Source organism: Tachyglossus aculeatus, chromosome 2 (assembly GCF_015852505.1).
Source record: "Tachyglossus aculeatus isolate mTacAcu1 chromosome 2, mTacAcu1.pri, whole genome shotgun sequence".
NCBI classification, from domain to species: domain Eukaryota; kingdom Metazoa; phylum Chordata; class Mammalia; order Monotremata; family Tachyglossidae; genus Tachyglossus; species Tachyglossus aculeatus.
The window spans coordinates 151,226,644-151,249,363 of record NC_052067.1 but is presented as its reverse complement, the minus strand read 5'-3'; the positions used below and the strand labels follow the sequence as shown (position 1 = coordinate 151,249,363).

The following is a 22,720-nucleotide window of genomic DNA, read 5'->3' as shown; positions in this document are numbered from 1 at the left end:
TAACCTGTGCTTGATCCTGCAGTGGTTTACTTTTTTAATGACATTTTTCACATGGAAATGGATAGCTTTGTGATCATCAAAGGTGGAATAGGAAAAGAACAATTATTGTGAATCTTTTGCGTTTTATCCCAATTTTTGTTCCTTTGAGAAGTGAATCTAATTTTAAACTGTGAATGCCTTTGAAATTGTAAATCTAAATTACTAAATAATTTTTTATCTTACGGTGAGCTGGAGGTAGTCAAAAAGTGAACTCCAAAGATGGTGTCGGATTCTGCAGATTTGAGTAATACATTTCAGAAAAGTCTCCCTATTGTTAGAATACCTTTAGTTTCATTGCTTTTGAAAGCTTTATGAAACTAGGTCAGTCGTAAATCTGAATTCTGAGCATTTCGATAACTGCAGCAAGATTGGTACCAGAGATGGGAGGCTGTATTTAATCTTCCCTTTTAAAAAGAGAGTCTAGAATACAAATAAATTTAAAAAAGAAACCAAGAGAAGGAAAAAAGAGCTGGATCACTTTTACATTATCTAATTTAGGACTGAGAAAATTGTTTTTTAAAAAAATTGTAGTGCATTCCTCATAGCCAGTTCCTCAGAAACCAGCTTTCCCCTACTTTATTAGATGAGCACAAATAGCCGGTGATTGGCAGTAATCCACTACTGTTTTATTGGAAACTTGGGTGTAACCTGAGACTTTTTCAACAAGATAAAGGTCTGTAAATACCGGGTGCATGTCAAAAAGCCAAGGAGGGTTGGGCCAGGAAGGAGGAAAGCAACAGAGGCAGACAGCAAACCCAAAAGACAAAGCTCAGGTTTGGGAAGGAGCTTCAGTGATTGAGTCCAGTCAAGGAAGTAAGGCTCCGGACGGCTCTGCGGATGGGTGGAATTCCCGGTTCTTTCAATCAATCAATCAATCAATCAATCGTATTTATTGAGCGCTTACTGTGTGCAGAGCACTGTACTAAGTGCTTGGGAAGTAGAAGTTGGCAACATATAGAGACAGTCCCTACCCAACAGTGGGCTCACAGTCTAGAAGGGGGAGACAGAGAACAAAACCAAACATACTAACAAAATAAAATAAGTAGAACAGATATGTACAAGTAAAATAAATAAATAGAGTAATAAATATGTACAAACATATATACAGATGCTGTGGGGAAGGGAAGGAGGTAAGATGAGGGGGATGGAGAGGGAGACAAGGGGGAGAGGAAGGAAGGGGCTCAGTCTGGGAAGGCCTCCTGGAGGAGGTGAGCTCTCAGCAGGGCCTTGAAGGGAGGAAGAGAGCTAGCTTGGCGGATGGGCAGAGGGAGGGCATTCCAGGCCAGGGGGAGGATGTGGGCTGGGGATTGACGGCGGGACAGGCGAGAACGAGGCCCAGTGAGGAGGTGAGCGGCAGAGGAGCGGAGGGTGCGGGCTGGGCTGGAGAAAGAGAGAAGGGAGGTGAGGGAGGAGGGGGTGAGGTGATGGACAGCCTTGAAGCCGAGGGTGAGGAGTTTCTGCCTGATGCGCAGATTGATTGGTAGCCACTGGAGAGTTTTGAGGAGGGGAGTAACTTGCCCAGAGCGTTTCCGGACAAAGACAATCCGGGCAGCAGCATGAAGTATGGATTGAAGTGAGGAGAGACACGAGGATGGGAGATGAGAGAGAAGGCTGATGCAGTAGTCCAGATGGGATAGGATGAGAGCTTGAACGAGCAGGGTAGCGGTTTGGATGGAGAGGAAAGGATGGATCTTGGCAATGTTGTGGAGCTGAGACCGGCAGGTTTTGGTGACGGCTTGGATGTGAGGGGTGAATGAGAGAGCGGAGTCGATGATACCAAGGTTGCGGGCTTGTGAGACGGGAAGGATGGTAGTGCCGTCAACAGAGACAGGAAAGTCAGGGAGAGGGCAGGGTTTGGGGGGGAAGACGAGTTCAGTCTTGGACATGTTGAGTTTGAGGTGGCGGGCAGACATCCAGATGAAGATGTCCTGAAGGCAGGAGGAGATGCGAGCCTGGAGGGAGGGGGAGAGAGCAGGGGCAGAGATGGAGATCTGGGTGTCATCAGCGTAGAGATGATAGTTGAAGCCGTGGGAGCGGATGAGGTGGTCGGTCAGATGGAAGACCAAGGGAACTCTCTGAACCAGTTGCAGCTCAGTGACTGTCTCCCTAGGAAAAGTTTGATCAGTATTAATTGAGGAAAACAAACACCCTTAAGAATTTACAGCTTAATTCTTCATGTTTCATTTCCGTACATGTTAAACTATACATATTAAAAATTAGAGAACTTAATCTTTATAACCTTTATTAAATCAGAAGATTTAGCAAGTAGAATAGGGAGGCCACATAGTGGTTGAGGAGCACCTGGATAATTGTCTTGTTTTGAAGTGTGTACATATCTATAATTTTATTCATTTATATTGATGCCTGTTTACTTATTTTGATGTCTGTCTTCCCCCTTCTAGACCGTAAGCCCTGTGTGGACAGGGGTCGTCTCTGTTGCTGAATTGTAATTTCCAAGCGCTTAGTACAGTGCCCTGCACACCGTAACTGCTCAGTAAATACGATTGAATGAATGAAGTCTTTGACACATTAAATATTTTAATCAACATCTCTAGCAATTATTCGATGGTCTTCAAGTACTTACTGGGTGCAGAGCACTGTACTAACCGCTTGGGAAATAGAGTTGCAATAGAGTTGATAGACAGGATACCTGCCCACAAGGACTTTACAATCCAGAGGGGAAGATGAATGTTAATTCATTCAACTCAGTTCTTTCTCAGTCTCCTTTGCGGGCTCCTCCTCCCCCCCTCACCCCCGTACTGTTGGGGTTCCTCAAGGGTCAGTTCTTGGTCCCCTTCTGTTCTCTATCTACTTTCACTCCCTTGGTGAACACATTCACTCCCACGGCTTCAACTATCATCTCTATGCTGATGACACCCAAATCTATATCTCCGCCCCTGCTCTCTCTCCCTCCCTCCAGGCTCCTATCTCCTCCTGCCTTCAGGACATCTGCATCTGGATGTTTGCCCGCCATCTAAAACTCAGTATGTCCAAGACTGAGCTCCTTATCTTCCCTCCTAAACCTTGTCCCCTCCCTGACTTTCCTGTCACTGTGGACGGCACTACCATCCTTCCCATCTCACAAGCCCGTAGCCTTGGTGTCATCCTTGACTCCGCTCTCTCGTTCACCCCACACATCCAGTCCGTCACAAAAACCTGCTGGTCTCACCTCCACAACATCGCCAAGATCTGCCCTCTCCTCTCCATCCAAACCTCTACCTTGCAGGTTCAATCCCTCATCCTCTCCCGACTGGATTACTGCATCAGCCTCCTCTCTGATCTCCCATCCTCCTGTCTCTCCCCGCTTCAGTCTATACTTCACTCTGCTGCCCGGATTAGCTTTGTACAGAAACGCTCTGTGCATGTCACTCCCCTCCTCAAAAAACTCCAGTGGCTGCCTGTCAACCTACAAATGAATCAAAAACTCCTCACTCTCGGCTTCAAGACTGTCCATCACCTTGCCCCCACCTACCTCACCTCCCTTCTCTCCTTCTCCAGCCCAGCCCGCACCCTCCACTCCTCTGCCGCTAACCTCCTCACTGTGCCTCGTTCTCACCTGTCGCACCGTCGACCACCAGCCCATGTCCTTCCCTTGGCCTGGAATGCCCTCCATCCACACATCCGCCAAACTAGCTCTCTTCCTCCCTTCAAAGCCCAACTGAGAGCTCACCTCCTCCAGGAGGCCTTCCCAGACCACCCTCTTTTCCTCTCCTCCTCCCCATCCCCCCACCTCTGCTCTACCTCCTTCCCCTCCCCATAGCACTTGTATATATTTGTACAGATTTATTACTCTATTTATTTTACTTGTACATATATACTATTCTGTTTATTTTGTTAATGATGTGCATATAGCTATAATTTATTCTGACGGTTTTGACACCTGTCTCCATGTTTTGTTTTGTTGTCTGTCTCCCCCTTCTAGACTGTGAGCCCGTTGTTGGGTAGGGACCGTCTCTATATGTTGCCGACTTGTACTTGTACTTGTACTTATAAATGAATGTAATAGAAGCAGCAGGGCTTAGTGGATAAAGCACAGGCCTTGGGAGTCAGGAAGACCAGTGTTCTAATCCCGGCTCTGCCACAAGTCTGCTTTGTGAACTTGGGCAAGTCACTTCACTTCTCTGGGCCTCAGTTGCCTCAACTGTAAAATGGGGATGAAGAATGTGAGCCCCATGTGGGACAGGAACTGTGTCCATCCAGTGCTTAGAACAGTGCTTGGCACATAGTGCTTAACAAATACCATAATGATGATGATGATTAATAATTGTGGCATTTGTTATGCGTTTACTATGTTGATGCTTGAGAAGCAGCATGGCCTCACGGATGGAGCAGGGCCTAGGAGCCAGAAGGTCATAGGTTCTAATCCCGCTCCCCCATGTGTCTGCTGTGTGACCTTGGGCAAGTCACTCACTGCTCTAGGCCCCAGTTACCTTATCTGTAAAATGGGGACTGAGACCGGGAGCACCACCTGGGACAGAGACTGCGTCCAAACCGATTTGCTTGTATTCACCCCATGCTTAGTATGGTGCCTGGCACATAGTAAGTGCTTAACAAATACCATAGTTATTAAGGGGTACAAATCCAAGTGCAATAGGCAGTGCAGAAAGGAGAGCAAATAGGGGGAGTGAGGGCTTAGGGAAGACCTTTAGGAAGTACAGGTACTCATCAAAATCTGTTGTAGTTAACTTTCACATGTGTAGTGCAAGAACGTAGGAAATCATGCCTTTTTTGAGAAGGTTCAAACACATTACAGGCATCAGTTAAAATCGGCGTAATGCAAATCATGACATAGTTTAGGTCAATGGTGAAGAAAAAACAAACTCTCGATGGGTAAGATGAACAGTGCTTTGCACATAGTAAGCACTTAACAAATGCCATCATTATTATTATTATTTTCAGGCCAAGGCAAGCAAATTAGGTGGGTAGAAGAGAGACTAGAAGTGCGGCCTGAGGCTTTTTTCCAGCCTCCACTATGTCCTTCACCCGCACCTCTTTGAGCAGCACAGAGTCTGAGATGTAGCAAACGGCCATTACTGACATTGCTTCTGTGACTGAGAAATGCTTGCCTTATGCTATCCCTTTTCTTTCCATCTCCTCTCTCCCATTTCTACTTCCTTCCTCCCCTCTTATTTTGCCCTCTTATTTTTCTTCCCGTCTTCGTCTTTCTTAGATTAATGGATTAATCTAATAGTAACGTCTAGTGTTCAATTTCTGTCCTTCAGTCTCATGCCTGGAGATTTTAAGCAACCGAGCTTTTTCGTCCGGTTAGGGGGATTTAGAAGATAAGGCAGTGGAAAAGGGGAACAGACCCACGGGAAATAAGGACTATGTAGGAGTATATTCTCAAATATATTACGGAGGCCCTCTTGTGATTTCCCTAGTCTCCTTGTTATGCCCCATTAAGGATAACAGCTTTGGTTGCTTGTGAAATTGGCTTTAGAGAGCAAATAGAATCTAATCGGGTGCTAAATTCACTTTAGTGCTTGAGGAGGCACAGGCAGTGGAGATAAAGTCCTTTATTTCTCCTCCCCTCTGTGTCGGCTATGAACTTGGCTTTGTACCCCTTGGGGGCTTTGATACTCACCCTACCCACCACACTTATATGTAAATATTCTTACTCCACTATTCCCCCTGTCCCTGATCTGTTTAAGTCTGAAGTCCCCTGTAGACTGTAAATTACTGGTGGCCATGGATTGCGTCTACTGAGCGCGGGCTTGGGAGGCAGAGGTCATGGGTTTGAATCCCACCTCCCCCACATGTCTGCTGTGTGACCTTGGGCAAGTCACTTCACTTCTCTGTGCCTCAGTTCCCTCATCTGTAAAATGGGGATTAAGACTGTGAGCCCCACATGGGACAACCTCAGCTACTTCTGTTCCCCTCAGCGCTTAGAACAGTGCTTTTCACATAGTAAGCGCTTAACAAATACCAACATTATTATTATTATTATTCTTTCACAAGCGCTTAGCACGGTGCTCTACGCACAGGAAGTGCTCAGTAAAATAAGCACTCAGTTAGCACTCAGTCATGCCTGTCAACCTTCCCTTGAAGCAAAAACTCCTCACTGTTGGCTTCAAAGCTTTCCATCACCTTGCCCCCTCCTACTTCATCTCCCTTCTCTCCTTCTCCAGCCCAGCCCGCACCCTCCGCTCCTCTGCTGCTAAACTCCTCACTGTACCTTGTTCTTACCCGTCCCACCATCGACCCCAGGCCCACATCCTACCTCTGGCCTGGAATGCCCTCCCTCTTCACATCCGCCAGACTAGCTCTCTTCCCCCCCTTCAAAGCCCTACTGAGAGCTCACCTCCTCCAGGAGGCCTTCCCGGACTGAGCCCCCCCTTTTCCTTTTCTCCTCCTCCCCTCCCCATCGCCCCGACTCCATCCCTCTACCTCCTCCCCGCCCCACAGCCCTTGTGTATATTTGTACATATTTATTATGCTATTTTATTAATGATGTATGTGTATCTATAATTCTGTCTATTTTTAATGCTGTTGATGCCTGTCTACTTGTTTTGTTTTGTTGTCTGTCTCCCCCTTCTAGACTGTGAGCCCGTTGTTGGGTAGGTATTGTCTCTGTTGCCGAATTGTGCTGTCCAAGCTCTTAGTACAGTGCTCTGCACACAGTAAGCACTCAATAAATGCGATTGAATGAATGAACAGAGAAGCAGCATGGCCCAGTGGATAGGGCACGGGCCCTGGAGTCAGAAGGACCTGGGTTCTAATTCCAGCTCTGCCACTTGTCTGCTGTGTGATCTTGGGCAAGTCACTTCAGTTCTGTGCCTCAGTTCCCTCATCTGTAAAATGGAAATTAAGACTGTGAGCCCTGTATGGGACAGGGACTGTGTCCAACTTGATTATCTTGTATCTACCCCAGCGCATAGAACAATGCTTGGTACATAGTACGCGCTTAACAAATACCACAACTATTATTATTAAGATTATTACAAACCCCTCCTTTAGCAGAGGTGATGGGGCTGGGGACAGGAAAGGATACTGATTTGGATTTTTTTGAAAAAACCTCTCCATCTCCCCATCTCTAAGTGTGAATTAAGGGTCATTCATTCAGTCGTATTTATTGAGCGCTTACTGTGTGCAGAGCACTGTACTAAGCGCTTGGGAAGTACAAGTTGGCAACATAGAGACGGTCCCTACCCAACAGTGGGCTCACAGTCTAGAAGATCCTGTTGGCAGATACCAATAAAAGATGCGGCTCATGTCGCCCATCAGAAGAAGTGGCTCAAAGATGTGTCGTAAATTAGCCCAGTCCATTCATTCATTCACTCATTCATTCATTCAATCATATCTATTGAGCGCTTACTGTTTGTAGTGCACTGTACTAAGCATGTAGAAAGTACAATGCAGCAATAAAGAGAGACGATCCCTGCTCACAATCAGTCATATTTGCTGAGCACTTACTATGTGCAGAGCATTGTACACAATCTATTAGTCTTCTAACACTGCAAAAATATCTACTGAATTCAAGGCAGCATATAAGTAGGAAATTACCATCCTCTACAAAAGCTGCCTATTTAGGTCTTAATTTTTTTTAAGGTGTTTATAGAACAACTTCAGATACCTTCTCTTAAGTTCATTCAGTCGTATTTATTGAGTGCTTACTGTGTGCAGAGTCTCCTTCATGTTCCATATCTGTAATTTATTTATTTATATTGATGTCTGTCTCCCCCTTCTAGACTGTGAGCACGGTGTGGGCAGGGAATGTCACTGTTTATTGTTGTATTGTACTTTCCCAAGTGCTTCGTACAGTGCTCTGCACACAGCAAGCACTTAATATTATTATTATTATTATTCTAGAGTGTGAGCCCACTGTTGGGTAGGGACTGTCTCTATATGTTGCCAACTTGTACTTCCCAAGCGCTTAGTGCAGTGCTCTGCACACACTAAGCGCTCAATAAATACGATTGAATGAATGAATGAATGAATTGATTGATTATTATTATTATTATGGCATTTGTTAAGCGCTTACTATGTGCAAAGCACCGTTCTAAGCACTGGGGAGGATACAAGCTGATCAGGTTGTCCCACGTGGGGCTCACAGACTTAATTCCCATTTTACAGATGAGGTAACAGGCACAGAGAAGCTAAGTGACTTGCCCAAGGTCACAGAGCTAACATTTGGTGGAGCCGGGATTTGAACCCATGACCTCTGACTCCCAAGCCCGTGCTCTTTCCACTGAGCCACACTGCTTCTCCAAAAGTACCCATAATCTCTCTAAGGAAATTGTGACCTTTAACTAATCAACTATTCCTTTTTTGTGTGTGGTTAGTTTTTGTAGGGTTAAAAAGGTTATGTACTTCGTGTCAAGCTTTATGTACACTCGGACTAAATTTTAAATCAATACTAAATGTCAATTCTCCAATGGAAGTTCTTTTTAATATCAAATATATTTTTATGAAAACGTTTCCTGCTGTATTGGAGGTGTGATGCCATGGCAGTGATAAACATATGAGAATTCTTGAATTGGTCATCAAAGGCTTAAGAGAGTCTCATTTTGTTTGCGATAAGTATATTATTTAATGTTTCCTTATACTTAAGCTTGTTTCCATTCTTTTGAAATACAGCTGTACCTTCCCAGTTGCACATTTGAGTGTTTTTTTGTGTTTGTATTTTTTTTAATGGTATTTAAGTGCTTACTATGTGCCTGGCATTGTGCTAAGTGCCGGGGTAAATAATAATAATAATAATGATTATGATAATGGTATTCGTTAAGCGCTTACTATGTCCGACTGGGATAGATACAAGTTAATCACGTTGGACAAAGTCCCTGTCCCACATCGGGCTCACGCTCTTAATCCCCATCTTACAGATGAACTAACTGTCTTGTCTCGTCTTATGCTGTGGAGTCGTTTCCGACACCACGGGCTTTGGAGTCAGAGGTCGTGGGTTCAAGTCCCAGCTCCTCCAACTGTCAGCTGTGTGACTTTGGGCAAGTCACTTATCTTCTCTGTGCCTCAGTTACCTCATCTGTAAAATGGGGATTAAAACTGTGAGCCCCCCATGGGGCAAGCTGATCACCTTGTAACCTCCCCAGTGCTTAGAACAGTGCTTTGCACATAGTAAGCGCTTAACAAATACCATCATTATCATTATTATTATTATTATTATTATCTCTCCCAGAACGCCCTGCTCTCCTTCTGCAATCGTTCTGGTAGTGAATCCAGAGAGTTTTCTTGATAAAAATACAGAAGTGGTTTATCATTGCCTCCTTCCACGCAGTAAACTTGACTCTCCGCCTTTGACTCTCTCCCGTGCCACTGATCATCAATCGTATTTATTGAGCGCTTACTATGTGCAGAGCACTGTACTAAGCGCTTGGGAAGTACAAGTTGGCAACATATAGAGACAGTCCCTACCCAACAGTGGGCTCACCGTCTAAAAGGTACTAGAAAGTCTCCAGGTGCAACCCTGAGAGGGGTGAAGTAACTGAGGCCCAGAGAATTGAAGTGACTTGCCCAAGGTCACACAGCAGACAAGTGGGGGAGCCGGGATTTGAACCCAGGTCCTTCTGGCTCCCAGGCCTGTGCTGTGTCGATTAAGCACAGAGTTTGTTGGTAGGCATGTTCCCTGCCCACAGGGAGATTTTATATAACAAAAGTGTTACCTAGCATAGTCCTGGAAATCAGGAGACCTGGCTTCTAATTCCCAGTCTACCCTCTGCCTGTTGTGTGACCTTGTGTAAGTCATTTAAGTTTTCTGTGCCTCTGTTTCCTCATCTGTAAAATGGGAATTAAACACCCGTTCTCCTTCCCCCCTTAAACTACAAGCCCAAGAGGGACAGGGACTGTGTCTGATCTAGTTGTCCTGTCCCTCGCCTGGTGATTAGCACAATGCTTAGGAGGAAATAAGGGCTTAATGGTTAGTAGGAATAAGGATTTATGGGGTAAATAGATTAAGGACTCCATAGCTTTGGACACACTGGGAAAAAATGTGATAGGATTTGTGACAGTTAAAAATATACAGGATAAATTTATTGTTAAAGTGTGTCAAATTCACTTTCATTTACCTTCTAATATGGGTAGTTAGGATACAAGCAAAAATTACACCAGAAAAAAGACAGAGAACGTCTGCCAATTATGTAATAGTGTACTCTACCAAATGCTCAGTATGATGCTCATCACACAGTGCTCAATAAACAATAATAATGATGGTATTTGTTAAGTGCTTACTATGTGCCAAGCGCTGTTCTAAGCGCTGGGGTAGATACAAGGTAGTGAGGTTGTCCCACCTGGGGCTCACGGTTTTAATCCTCATTTTACAGATGAGGGAACGGAGGCACAGAGAAGTGAAGTGACTTGCCTAAAGTCACACAACAGACAAGTGGCGGAGCCGGGATTAGAACCCATGACTTCTGACTCCAAAGCCCAGGCTCTTTACACTAAGCTAGGCTGCTTCTCATGCGATTGATAATGCAATTGATATTTTTCTTACATATATATATATATATGTATATGTATATATATATATAATATTTTATAGCTTTTATATGCTGCTAGACAATTATAACTCCTTCCAGAAGAGTCATCGATTTTATCCCTTATCCATATGGTCCTAATCTGTAAAATGGACATTAAATATCTGTTCCCCTTGCTGTTTAGACTCTGAGCCCCATGTGAGTCAGAAACTGTCTGATCTGATTTACTCGCATCCACTCAGCGTTTAGTACAGTGCTTGCACATTGTAAGCACTTAACAAAAAACAAAATTTGTATTATTAGACTTACTATTCTAAAGCACATCTCCTCCAAGAGGCCTTCCCTGACTAAGCCCTCATTTCCTCATTTCTTCTCCAACTGCTTTCTGGGTCCCCCTAGCACTTGGATTTTTACCCTTTATTCACCCCCTCCCTCAGCTCCACAGCACTTATGTACATATCCATAATTTATTTAGCTTAACATCTGCCGCCTCTGAACTGTAAACTAGTAGGCAGGACACATGTCTGCTAATTTCGTTGTATTCTCCCAAGCGCTTAGTACAGTGCTTTGCACATAGAGGATGTGGGTTCTAATCCTGGCTCCGCCACATGTCTTCTCTGTGACCTTGGGCATATCACTTAACTTCTCTGTGCCTCAGTTACCTCATCTATTAAATGGGGATTTAGACTATGAGCTCCATGTGACACAGGGATTGTGTCCAACCTGATTACCTTGTATCTACCCCAGCACTTTGAACAGTGCTTGGCACATAGTAAGTAGTACTAGCAGTAGTAGTAGTAGTAGAAACAGTGTGAGTAGTATTCATTCATTCAGTCATATTTATTGAGCGCTTACTGTGTGCAGAGCATTGTACTAAGAGCTTGGAAAGTACAATTCGGCAACAGAGACGATCCTTACCCGACAAGGGGCTCACAATCTAGAATAGTAGTAGTAGTAAGTAGTAGTAGTAGTAGTAGTAGTAGTAGTAGTAGTAGTAGTAGTAGTACGTGGCTCAGTGGAAAGAGCACGGACTTGAGAGTCAGGTCATGGGTTCGAATCCCGGCTCCACCACTTGTCCACTGTGTGACCTTGGGCAAGCCACTTAACTTCCCTGTGCCTCAGTTCCCTCATCTGTAAAATAGGGATTAATAATAATAATAATAGTAATAATTATGATGGCATTTGTAAAGCACTTACTATGTGCAAAGCACTGTTCTAAGCGCTTGGGAGGATACAAGGTGATCAGGTTGTCCCACCTGGGGCTCACAGTTCTTAATCCTCATTTTACAGATGAGGTAACTGAGGCCCAGAGAAGTTAAGTGACTTGCCCAAAGTCACACAGCTGACAGTTGGCGGAGCTGGGATATAGTGATGGTATTTATTAAGGGCTTACTATGCATTGTTCTAAGCGCTGGGGGAGATACAAGGTAATAATAATGATGGTATTTGTTAAGCGCTTACCACGTGCCAAGCACTGTTCTAAGCTCTGAATAGATACAAGGTGATCAGGTTGTCCCACGGGGGGCTCACAGTCTTCATCCCCATTTTACAGATGAGGGAACTGAGGCCCAGAGAAGTGAAGTGACTTGCTCAAAGTCACACAGCTGAAAATTGGCAGCATTGGGATTCGAACCCATGACTTCTGACTCCAAAGCCCGGGCTCTTTCTACTGAGCCACGTCTGAGCCCCACGTGGGACAACCTGATCACCTTGTATTCCCCAGCACTTAGAACAGTGCATTGTACATAGTGCTTAACAAATACCAGTAGTAGTAGTAGTAGTAGTAGCAGCAGCAGCAGCGTGACCTAGTGGATACAAACTACTACTACTACTAGTAGAAGCAGTGTGACCTAGTGGATACAATCCTGGCCTGGGAGTGAGAAGGATGTGGGTCCCAATCCCGGCTCCGCCACTTGTCCGCTGTATAACCTTGGGATAGTCACTTCACTTCTCTGGGTCTTGGTTACCTCATCTGTAAAATGGGGATTAAGATTATGAGCCCCATGTGGGACAGGGACCGTGTCCAACCTGATTTCCTTGCATTCATTCATTCATTCATTCAATCCTATTTATTGAGCACTTACTGTGTGCAGAGCACTGTACTAAGCGCTTAGGAAGTACAAATCGGCAGCATACAGAGACGGTCCCTACCCAACAACAGGCTCACATTATCTACCTCAGTGTTTAGAACAGTGTGTGGCACACAGTGTTTAACATACCACAATTATTACTGCTATTAATAGTAGTAGTAGTAAGCATTCAATAAGTACTGTTGGTTGATAATAACAATTATGGTATTTATTAAGCGTTACTCTGTGCCAAGCATCTGAAACCATATGAGGCCAGAAGTGAGGCTTCTGAAATCACTTCCAGTGATTGATACCACTTGGAGGAAACCAATTTGGGAGCCAAACCACCCAGAGGACAAGTGTTTGTGTACTAAACCACCAGGCCCAGTTGGCAGCACAACTTGTGGTCATCTTGGTCCACACTATGGGGCTGCTTTGGTTCCTGAAAGACCAGTGTAATTGGGCCAGGATTGGTTTTGGCTAGTGGGCCCATTCCAACCAGTGGGTTTGGTACTTATGCACTAAACCTTAGGCCAGACACAACTACGGCATGTGTTTTCCATCTTAAAATTACACAGGGATAATTTTAATGTTGGGGCTGTTTGCTGGTCCCATCCCCCAAAAATAGGCCTTCAGGTCATTTGAGAACAAATTTGTTATTAATTGGATTTGGACTGGGTACTCAGCTGAGTACAATTTGCCAAGAAGGTAGGCTATTTTTCAGTCTGGTTGAGATAGGCATGTGACACTCTTCCTGCTGCCCTAGAGGCCTTGACAGAAAGGTTATGAGATTTGGGAGAACATAATGTAACCTTGAGCTGACTTTTTTGAAGGTATAAGGAGAAGCAAAGATGCTCAGACGCACCGTTTTATTTCAAAAAGTGTGATATTTTTTAAAAGTGTCAGGAAAGCATGGCCCTTGCCCCAGTAAAACTGATTTGGGAAAGGGAGACTTCGTTCTTGTCAAGGCTCTGTCAGTGAAAGATGAAGGAATGCACTATACAAAAGCAGCAGTTCGTTTCAGAAGAACAGTTTCTTATCACTCTGACCTTTTGGATGTTACATTAGGAAATGGTTGCCATAAAAACGCAAGTTACTTAACCTGAATTGGAGTTTTAGTTTTGTGACCATATTACCTTGTTCCTGAGAAAATGGTAAAATCAAAGGCTTAAAGGGACAGATAGCAGTTAACTGTTAATTTCTGTAGTCTCATAACCGAGTAACATTTCTTCTAAATTCTTGACCCTCACTCCTGTAACTCTGCCCTCCCCTCTGCCCGGCAACAACACTTCTAATAATAATGGTATTTGTTAAGCGCTTACTATGTGCCAGGCACTGTACTGTGCGTTGGGGTGGATACAAGCAAATCGGGTTGGACACAGTCCCTGACCCGCATGGGGCTTAGAGTCTTAATCACCATTTTCCAGGTGAGGGAACTGAGGCCCAGAGAAGCGAAGTGACTTGCCTAAGGCCACCCAGCAGAAAAGTGGCGGGGCCGGGATTAGAACCCAGACCTTCTGACTCCGAGGCCTGTGCTCTATCCACTATGCCATGCTGTTTCTCTCCTTACTGACTCCCATGCCCATTGCCTGCGCCAGCTGTTTCAGATTTACGTCAATCCTCAAACCTCTTGGCCCCAGTATCCCACCTCTTGTTACTGGTGTGCGTCCCAGCTTCTTCATTGAAAAATTGGAAGTATCAGGCGTGAATTCGCTCAAATCCCCCCACAACACTCTAGCCCCACCCTCCCACCACCTCTTCATTGAGTTGCTTGTTCTTCTGTCTTCCAAGAGACCTTCCGCTTCCTTTCAAGATCAACTTATTGATATTTTATTATTACTTAAATTATTACTCTGTTTTACTTGTACATATTTACTATTCTGTTTATTTTATTTTGTTAATATGTTTTGTTTTGTTGTCTGTCTCCCCCTTCTAGACTGTGAGCCCGCTGTTAGGTAGGGACTGTCTCTATGTGTTGCTAACTCGTACTTCCCAAGCGCTTAGTACAGTGCTCTGCACACAGTAAGCGCTCAATAAATACAGTGCCCCTGCACACAGTAAGCGCTCAATAAATACAGTTGAATGAATGAATGAACCCCTTCCCCTGCCTCTCCAACCCCATTCTTCTGCACCTTATTAAAACACTTGCCCACTCCGTTCTTCCCTCTCAGACCACCATCTTCAACCACTCACTCTCCAGTGGCTCGTTTCTCTCTGCTTTCCCCATCCTAAAATAATTTCCTCCCACGACCATACCAGGCTTTCCGGTTATCACTTCATCTCACTTCCACCATTCGTTTCCAAACTCCTCGAATGAGTCGTTAACATCCGCTGCCTCCTCTTCCTCTCCTCTAACTCTCTCCACAGCTCCCTGGCAGTCTGGCTTCCACCCACTTCGCTCCTCTGAAGCTGTCTCTCCAAGGATACCGGTGACTTATTTCCTGCCAAATCCAACAGCCTCTACTCCATCCTAATCCTCTTAGACCTCTCAGCTGCCTTGGACACTGTGGACCACCTGCTTCTGGAAACACTATCTAACCTTGGTTTCAGTCAATCATATTTATTAACCGTTTTACTGAGGCTGTACTAAGCACTTGGGAGAGCACAATATAACAGGCGTATTCCCTGCCGACAGCAAGTTACACTCTATAGAGGACACACTGACACTGTGTTTTCTCCTGCTCTCTTACCTTTCTGACCTGTCCATCCTCTAGTCTGTAAACTCACTGTTTATTGTTATATTGTACTCTTCCAAGTGCTTAGTACAGTGTTTTGAGTACAGTAAGCGCTCAACAAATACGATTGAATTGAATCTCGTTTTCTTTCTCTGGCTCTTCCGCTGCCGCCCATCCCCTAACTGGGTGGGTTCCTCAAGGTTCAGTCCTGAATCCTGTTTTCTGCTCCATTTTACCACCACTCATCATCATCATCATCATCATCATCATCATCAATCGTATTTATTGAGCGCCTACTGTGTGCAGAGCACTGTACTAAGCGCTCGGGAAGTGCAAGTTGGCAACATATAGAGACAGTCCCTACCCAACAGTGGGTTCACTTTAAAAGGGGGAGACAGAGAACAAAACCAAACATACTAACAAAATAAAATAAATAGAATAGATATGTACAAGTTAAATAAATAAATAAATAAATAAGTAGAGTAATGAATATGTACAAACATATATACATATATACAGGTGCTGTGGGGAAGGGAAGGCGGTAAAATGGGGGGATGGAGAGGGGGACGAGGGGGAGAGGAAGGAAGGGGCTCAGTCTGGGAAGGCCTCCTGGAGGAGGTGAGCTGTCAGTAGGGCCTTGAAGGGAGAAAGAGAGGTAGCTTGGCGGATGGGCAGAGGGAGGGCATTCCAGGCCAGGGGGTGACGTGGGCCGGGGGTCGATGGCGGGACAGGTGAGAACGAGGTACGGTGAGGAGATTAGCGGCGGAGGAGCGGAGGGTGTGGGCTGGGTTGGAGAAGGAGAGAAGGGAGGTGAGGTAGGAGGGGGCGAGGGGATGGACAGCCTTGAAGCCCAGGGTGAGGAGTTTCTGCCTGATGCACAGATTGGTAGCCACTGGAGATTTTTGAGGAGGGGAGTAACATGCCCAGAGCGTTTCTGGACAAAGACAATCCGGGCAGCGGCGTGAAGTATGGATTGAAGTGGGGAAGTATGGAGTATGGATTCTCCACTCCTGTGGAGAACTCATTCCCTCCCCCAACTTCAAGTACCATCTCTATGCAGATAACTCCCAAATCTGTTCCTTCTTTTCTGTAATCCTGCATTTCCTTCTGCCTCCAGAACATCTTTACCCAGATGTCTCAACAACGCCATAAACTGAACATGTCCAAAACAGAACTCATTTTCCCATTCATACCTTTTCCTCCCCCTGACTTTCTCATCACTGTGGCAACACCATCATCCTCTCAGTTTCACAAGCCCACAACCTTGGCATATTCTTCGATTCATCTCTCTCTCTCAACCCACACATCGAATTCAGTGACCAAATTCTGTCCTTTGACAACATCTCTGAAATCACCCACTTCCTTCCATTCAAGCTGCCACCATGGTGGTCCAAGCACTTCTCAAATCCTGTCTGCACTACTGCATTAGCTTCCTCACTGACCTTTCTGCCTCCAGCCTTTTCCCTCTCCAGTCCTTGCTTCACCCTGCTACCCGGATCATTTTTTAAAAAACGGTTCTGTACACATCTCCCCACTCCTCAGAAACCTCCAATGGTTGCTGTCCTATCTGTGCATCAAATTCTCAGTCAGCTCTCCCTCCTCCCTCTCCTTGCTTATCTCCCACTCAGCCCTTCTGCTTTGTTCCTTTTTTATTTTTTATGGTATTTGTTACGTGCTTTACTACGTACTGGGCACTGCACTAAGTGCTGAGGTAGGTCCAAGATTATCAGCTTGGACACAGTCCTTTTCCCACAGAGGGCTCAGAGTCTTAATCCCCGTTTTAAAGATGAAGTAACTGAGGCACAGAGAAGTGAAGTGACTTGCCCAAGGTCACAGAGCAGACAATTGGCAGAGCCGGGATTACAACCCAGGTCCTCCTGACTGCTCTATCCTCTAGGTCATGCTGCTTCTCACAGCTCTTCCAACAGTAACTTGCTTACCGTGCCTCAGTCTTGTCTGTCTAGCTGTCATCCCCTTCATCGTACCCTCCCTCCCCTTTACATCCAGCACATATCGATCCCCATCTTCAGAGCCGCACTGAAATTGTATAATTGTATTTGTTAAGCGCTTACTATGTGTCAAGCACTGTTCTAAGCACTGGGGGAGATACAGGGTGATCAGTTCCCACATGGGGCTTCCAGTCCAAGTAGGAGGGAGAACAGGTATTGAATCCCCATTTTGCAGATGAGGGAACTGAGGCCTAGAGAAGTGATTTGCCCGGTGTCACACAGCAGACATAGGGCAGAGCTGGGATTAGGACCCAGGTTTCCTGACCCCTGGGCCCATGGCTCTCTCCGGTAAGCCACGCTGCTTCCCCAGGAAGCCTTCCCTGACTAACCTTTCACCTCCCCATCCTATTTTCTGTTCTGGGTCGCCAATGCACCTATGTTCATACCCCCTTAGGACTTAGTACTTATCATGCTTCCAGAGTACTTAGGTATACATCCCTGCTCTGTAATTTATTTCATGTCTGTCTCCCCACAGGACTACTGTCTACCAACTGTATTGCATTCTCCCAAGCAGTTAGTCCAGAGCTCGGCACACAACAAATAATTTTGATCGATTGTTCCAAGTGATCCTTGCCACCTTTTTTCCTCTGTCATTTTCAGCACATTGTTGGGAAGGGCCTATTTATCATTCATTCTCTTCCCTGAACCAGCCCACGAATCAGCGCTTGTGAGCCTGGCTTCACTGGCATGCCACAAAGTGACTAAAATTGATGAACTAATTATTGAAGATCACATTGTTGAGGTTGAAGTCATCCAGTGTTTTCATTATGCATTTTGGTGGAACAGTATTGAGGAATTAAAGAAAATCCTCCCCCAATACGCGCCCGTCAAAATGCAGAGTACAGTACGTTGCTCCTTGTGGTCACTCTATAAATGCCTGAAGGTCATGGGTTCTAATTCTGGCTCTGCCACTCGTCTGCTGTGTGACCTTGGGCAAGTCACTTCACGTCTCCGGGCCTCAGTTCCCTCATCTGTCAAATGGGGTTTGAGACTGTGAGCCCCACATGGGACAGGAACTTGCTTGCTTTGCTTGTATCCACCCCAGTGCTTAATACAGTGCCTGGCACATAGTAAGCACTTAAATACCGTCATTGTCGTCATCATATTGTCTACTACTACTGCTCTGAATATGACTTAATCAATGGCATTTATTGAGCACTTACTGCATGCAGAGCACTATACTAAGCTCTTGGGTAAGTAAGTTGGTAGGCTTAATCCCTGCCCTCAAGGAGTTTTCAAACTACAGGAAGAAGCAGACATTAAAATAGATTAGGGATAAGGAGAAGAGTAGAAATATAAGAGTACATAAGTGCTGTGGGCCTGGGGTGAGTATCAAAGGGCCTAAGGGGTACACAGCTAAGTTCATAGTCCACGCAGAAGGGAGGGCAGATGGGAGAAATACGGGCTTATTTAGGGAAGACGTCTTAGAGGAGCTGTGCTTTTAGGAAGGTTTTGAAGTGGTGGAAATATGTTGTGGGAGTAAGGTTTTACGCAAGTGTCCGGCATCAATCAAGGCAGGAGACCTATAATGTGAGCTTGTTTGAGAACACAACCCTCTCGCTGGAGAACTCTGGATGATTATTAAAGATGACTTTGGGGTCAGATTCATTCATTCAGTTGTATTTATTGAGCACCTATTGTGTGCAGAGCACTGTACTAAGAGCTTGGAAAGTACAATTCAGCAACAGGCAGAGACAGTCCCTACCCAACAACGGGCTCTCAGATCTCATAATCACATGTAAGGTTTTGACGGATCCGTTGCGTGAAGAACTTGGAATTGGGGTGAAGTTGACTTTACTTGAAGCCTACTTGCATCTTCTAGTTCCCCTGAAATTGGCGTATTGGGTTCCATTTTCTGCTTTCTTTTTGGTTAGCAACTCAGTAAACCACCTGTGCAAACAAATACTTGTGCCCCCAAACTGCCACCTTCCCCATTTAGAGCCATCTGCCCCACCTCCTTCCCCTCCCCAAAGCACTTGTATATATGTTTGTACAGACTTATTACTCTATTTTACTTGTACATATTTACTATTCTATTTATTTTGTTAATGATGTGCATTTAGCTTTATTTCTATTTATTCTGACGACTTGACACCTGTCCACATGTTTTGTTGTTTGTTTCCCCCTTCTAGACTGTGAGCCCATTGTTGGGTAGGGACCGTCTCTATATGTTGCCAACTTGTACTTCCCAAGTGCTTAGTACAGTGCTCTGCACACAGTAAGCGCTCAATAAATGCGATTGAATGAGTGAGTGAATGAATGAATGAATGAATGAATGAATGTGGCTTCCACCAAGAGGCTGATGGGGTTTAGTGGTCAAACCTTTCAAGGGCCTGAATGGGCTGTGTGTTTTCTCCGTGGAGGGTTACTGATGAGGCGCTCTCATGGGACTGGGGCCAGGGTGAGCAAAATTGCTTGAGAATTGATTGGTGGAAGCAATCTCTCCTTATGTGTCTGTCTTCAGTCCTCTCCCTCTTTGGATTTTCAGATTGTGAGCCCCCTGAGGGCACGGAGTGTGTAATTCATTCCTGTGTACTCTTTCCCAGTGCCTAGTATAGTATTCTACACACAGCAAGTGCTTAATAAATACCATTGTTCCTCCCCCTCCTACCCCACTGCTCCTCCGTACTGCTTGTAATTGCAGCCTTTTCTGCTCCTACCTATTCTCCCTGACAACTGGGAGGGGTTTATCTGTCTGGCTGTCAGCGACCTTGAAGTTGGGTAAGTGGCTTTTTGGCGGAAATAATTGCTCTCCCCATACTTGAGTGAATCATTCCAATGAATTCTAGGCCCAGCCTTACTTTTCCTGGCTCTACACGAGCACTTTTCACGGGCCAGATGAGTCAGTAACTTGGTATACTCCAGTGTGGGTGTGTGTACTACTTTTCTCTTCTATCAGCCGTTAAAGTGCTTCATACGTATTACCTTTAAAACAGCACTACAACAGCATGGGAGAGTTTTAAGTGGTTCCATTATAAAATCGGGTTTCAGTTTTTCTGAGCTCTTGCGGCAAAAGACAAGTAGTTTTTGGATTTCTCCTCATCGCCTCAATGTTCTTTTCCCCAGTTTTCTAAGAAATATCGTTTGGAATTTGTCATGGTGGTTTACTTTCTAAAACGGAACCTGTACAATGAAAAAGGGTACGTTTTCAAATCCTTTTTTTTCCACCTGTTCACAGGAAGCCTCGGCCTGTCTCCCAGTTGGTCGCACAACAGGTCACCCAGCAATTTGTGCCCCCTACGCAATCCAAGAAAGAGAAAAAAGATAAAGTAGAAAAGGAAAAGAATGAAAAGGAAACAACCAGCAAAAAGAACAGTCAAAAGAAGACCAGGTAAATCTGCAAATGGTTGGGGCGTTGATAAAATGAAATTGTTAGCGGACTAGCTTGGAGCACAAATCCACTAAGCGCTCAGTGCAGTGCTCTGCATGCAGTAAGCGTTCAATAAATACGATTGAATGAATGAACCCACTAGCTGAACCAGGCGATCTGGGGGAAAGGTGGTCTCCTCTCTCTTTTCTGTGTAACACCCAGAATGCAGAATTTACAGCTTTGATTCTGAATGATGGGTGTGGAAATCAAACCACACCCCAGAAAACTAAGTGTTTACAATGCATAGAGGGGCATAGACATTTTCTTCCCATGGGAATTCCTGTAAAAGAGTACTAAGAAAATTTTGATTCAGAGGTCAGTCTTAATCATGCCTCTTAGAGACCTAATTAACTGAGTATGTTTGTCAGTATACATTAGGCATTTCGGGGTGATGTGGTAGTTCTCCTCTGCGCGCAAGAAATGGAAGAAAAAAATGACTTTACATTTTTCCCCCCCTCTCCTTTAGGCCAAGATTGAAAAATGTAGATCGGAGTAGCGCCCAGCATTTGGAAGTTACCGTTGGCGATCTGACGGTCATTATTACAGACTTTAAGGAGAAAACCAAGTCACCACCTGCGTCTAGTGCTGCTTCTGCAGATCAACACAGTCAGAGTGGGTCTAGCTCTGATAATACAGAGAGAGGAATGTCCAGGTCATCTTCACCCAGGGGAGAAGCCTCATCGTTGAATGGAGAATCTCATTAAAGTTTATTTTCTCCAGTTTCTTTAGTCTTTCTCTTGTACCATGCAAATACACAAATTCTGCCAACAGCTGCCACATTTTCATGACAAACTTGTGCGTTCACAACTGCATCCTATCCAGAACATATGTTTTGCAAAAAACAAAAAAGAAAGAAAGAAATGCAGCATTAGGATTAATAATTTTGTAGGAATCTACAATTTATATAAGACATTTTCAGATTAAACATTTTAATCTTCACAGTTTAAGGTGCCATGAAAGTGTGGTTAACATTTATTACACAGTGTTATTGGTAAGTCCGTTTTCACTTTTAGTTTAGTGAATTCTAACACAAAATATTTAATTGGCATGTTCATGATTTAAATTTTTAACATAGTTCAAGCTGCCTAAATATGTATTATTTGAGGATTGTGAAACAGATAGTTATATGTATTCAAGTCAAAGATCAGTTTAATCGACTATTGCTGCAACTGGATTTTCGTAATGGTTTTCTTCTTAAATACACCTGCTGGTACTTGGTGTGGTTAAATAGGAAAAATGTTATTAAATAAAGCATTTGTATGAACTTTTGCCAATGTTTTTCAACACATTTTATTAGATTACTATTGCTGTTTCTGGTTTTGCCTCTCTTTTTTTTGCTTTTAACATTCATTTGTTGTCGTGTTTACTGAGCAAATTAGTAAACATTAAAAAGCGTTGTTTAGCTTTATAATTCAGATTCAGTACTTTTGTCATTTTACACTGGCATTTTCTTTTTTTTATGAAATATTAAATCTCAAGTTATTGTGAATATTCCCCTCTCCTTCCTCCCACACCCCCCCCGCCCAAGAATCCTGCCATTGTTTTTAAAATCTATCATTCTGGAAAAGCTTTACCATATTATACTGTTTTCTTGCCCAAAACTTATCACGTGTCAGAGACACTAAATAAGTAGTAAAGAAAAACGAAATGTTGCACAAAACTGGGAAAATAGTTTTGTCCCATTTGTTCTTAGATTAGCTTTTGTGAATTTTAATTGGCCCTTATTAAATACTATTACAATTCCTATGAAGAATTTGCAGTTCCCTATTTTCAGACGTAACTGTCAATTTATGCATTTATCAATATGCCAATACAAATAAATATTTAGTCCCATCTGGTATTATGTAAAATTACCAATAAAATATTTTTATGACTACAGATTTTGCACTTTTGTTTACAACCAATGTTTTGGATGTCCAAAAAGCCAAACTGGAAACTACACATATTCTTAAATCTTCATGTTGTCCCTGATTCTCTTAGCTTTCAGCTTAAATACACACACTAAGTATAGGGGCTCTGATGTTAATATTAAATGGATTTTAAAAAAATGAATCTAGGCAGAAAATATTATATGGAAGATTAGACATTTGTAGATTCTGACCGTTGTGATATCTGGTAGCTTCTTGTAGTA

The 22,720-nt window shown here is 44.1% G+C and overlaps 1 protein-coding gene across 1 annotated transcript in view; it reads left to right on the top strand.

Annotated features, from left to right (window-relative positions):
* Positions 1-22,232, top strand: part of YAF2 (YY1 associated factor 2) — a 78,721-nt gene extending 56,489 nt beyond the window's left edge. Inside the window, exons 3-4 of the mRNA XM_038741006.1 lie at positions 20,398-20,550; positions 21,056-22,232. Of these exons, the coding sequence (XP_038596934.1) occupies positions 20,398-20,550; positions 21,056-21,293 (391 nt within the window). The 3' untranslated portion in view covers positions 21,294-22,232. The remainder of the gene's footprint in view (positions 1-20,397; positions 20,551-21,055) is intronic.
* Positions 22,233-22,720: the final 488 nt, after the last annotated feature.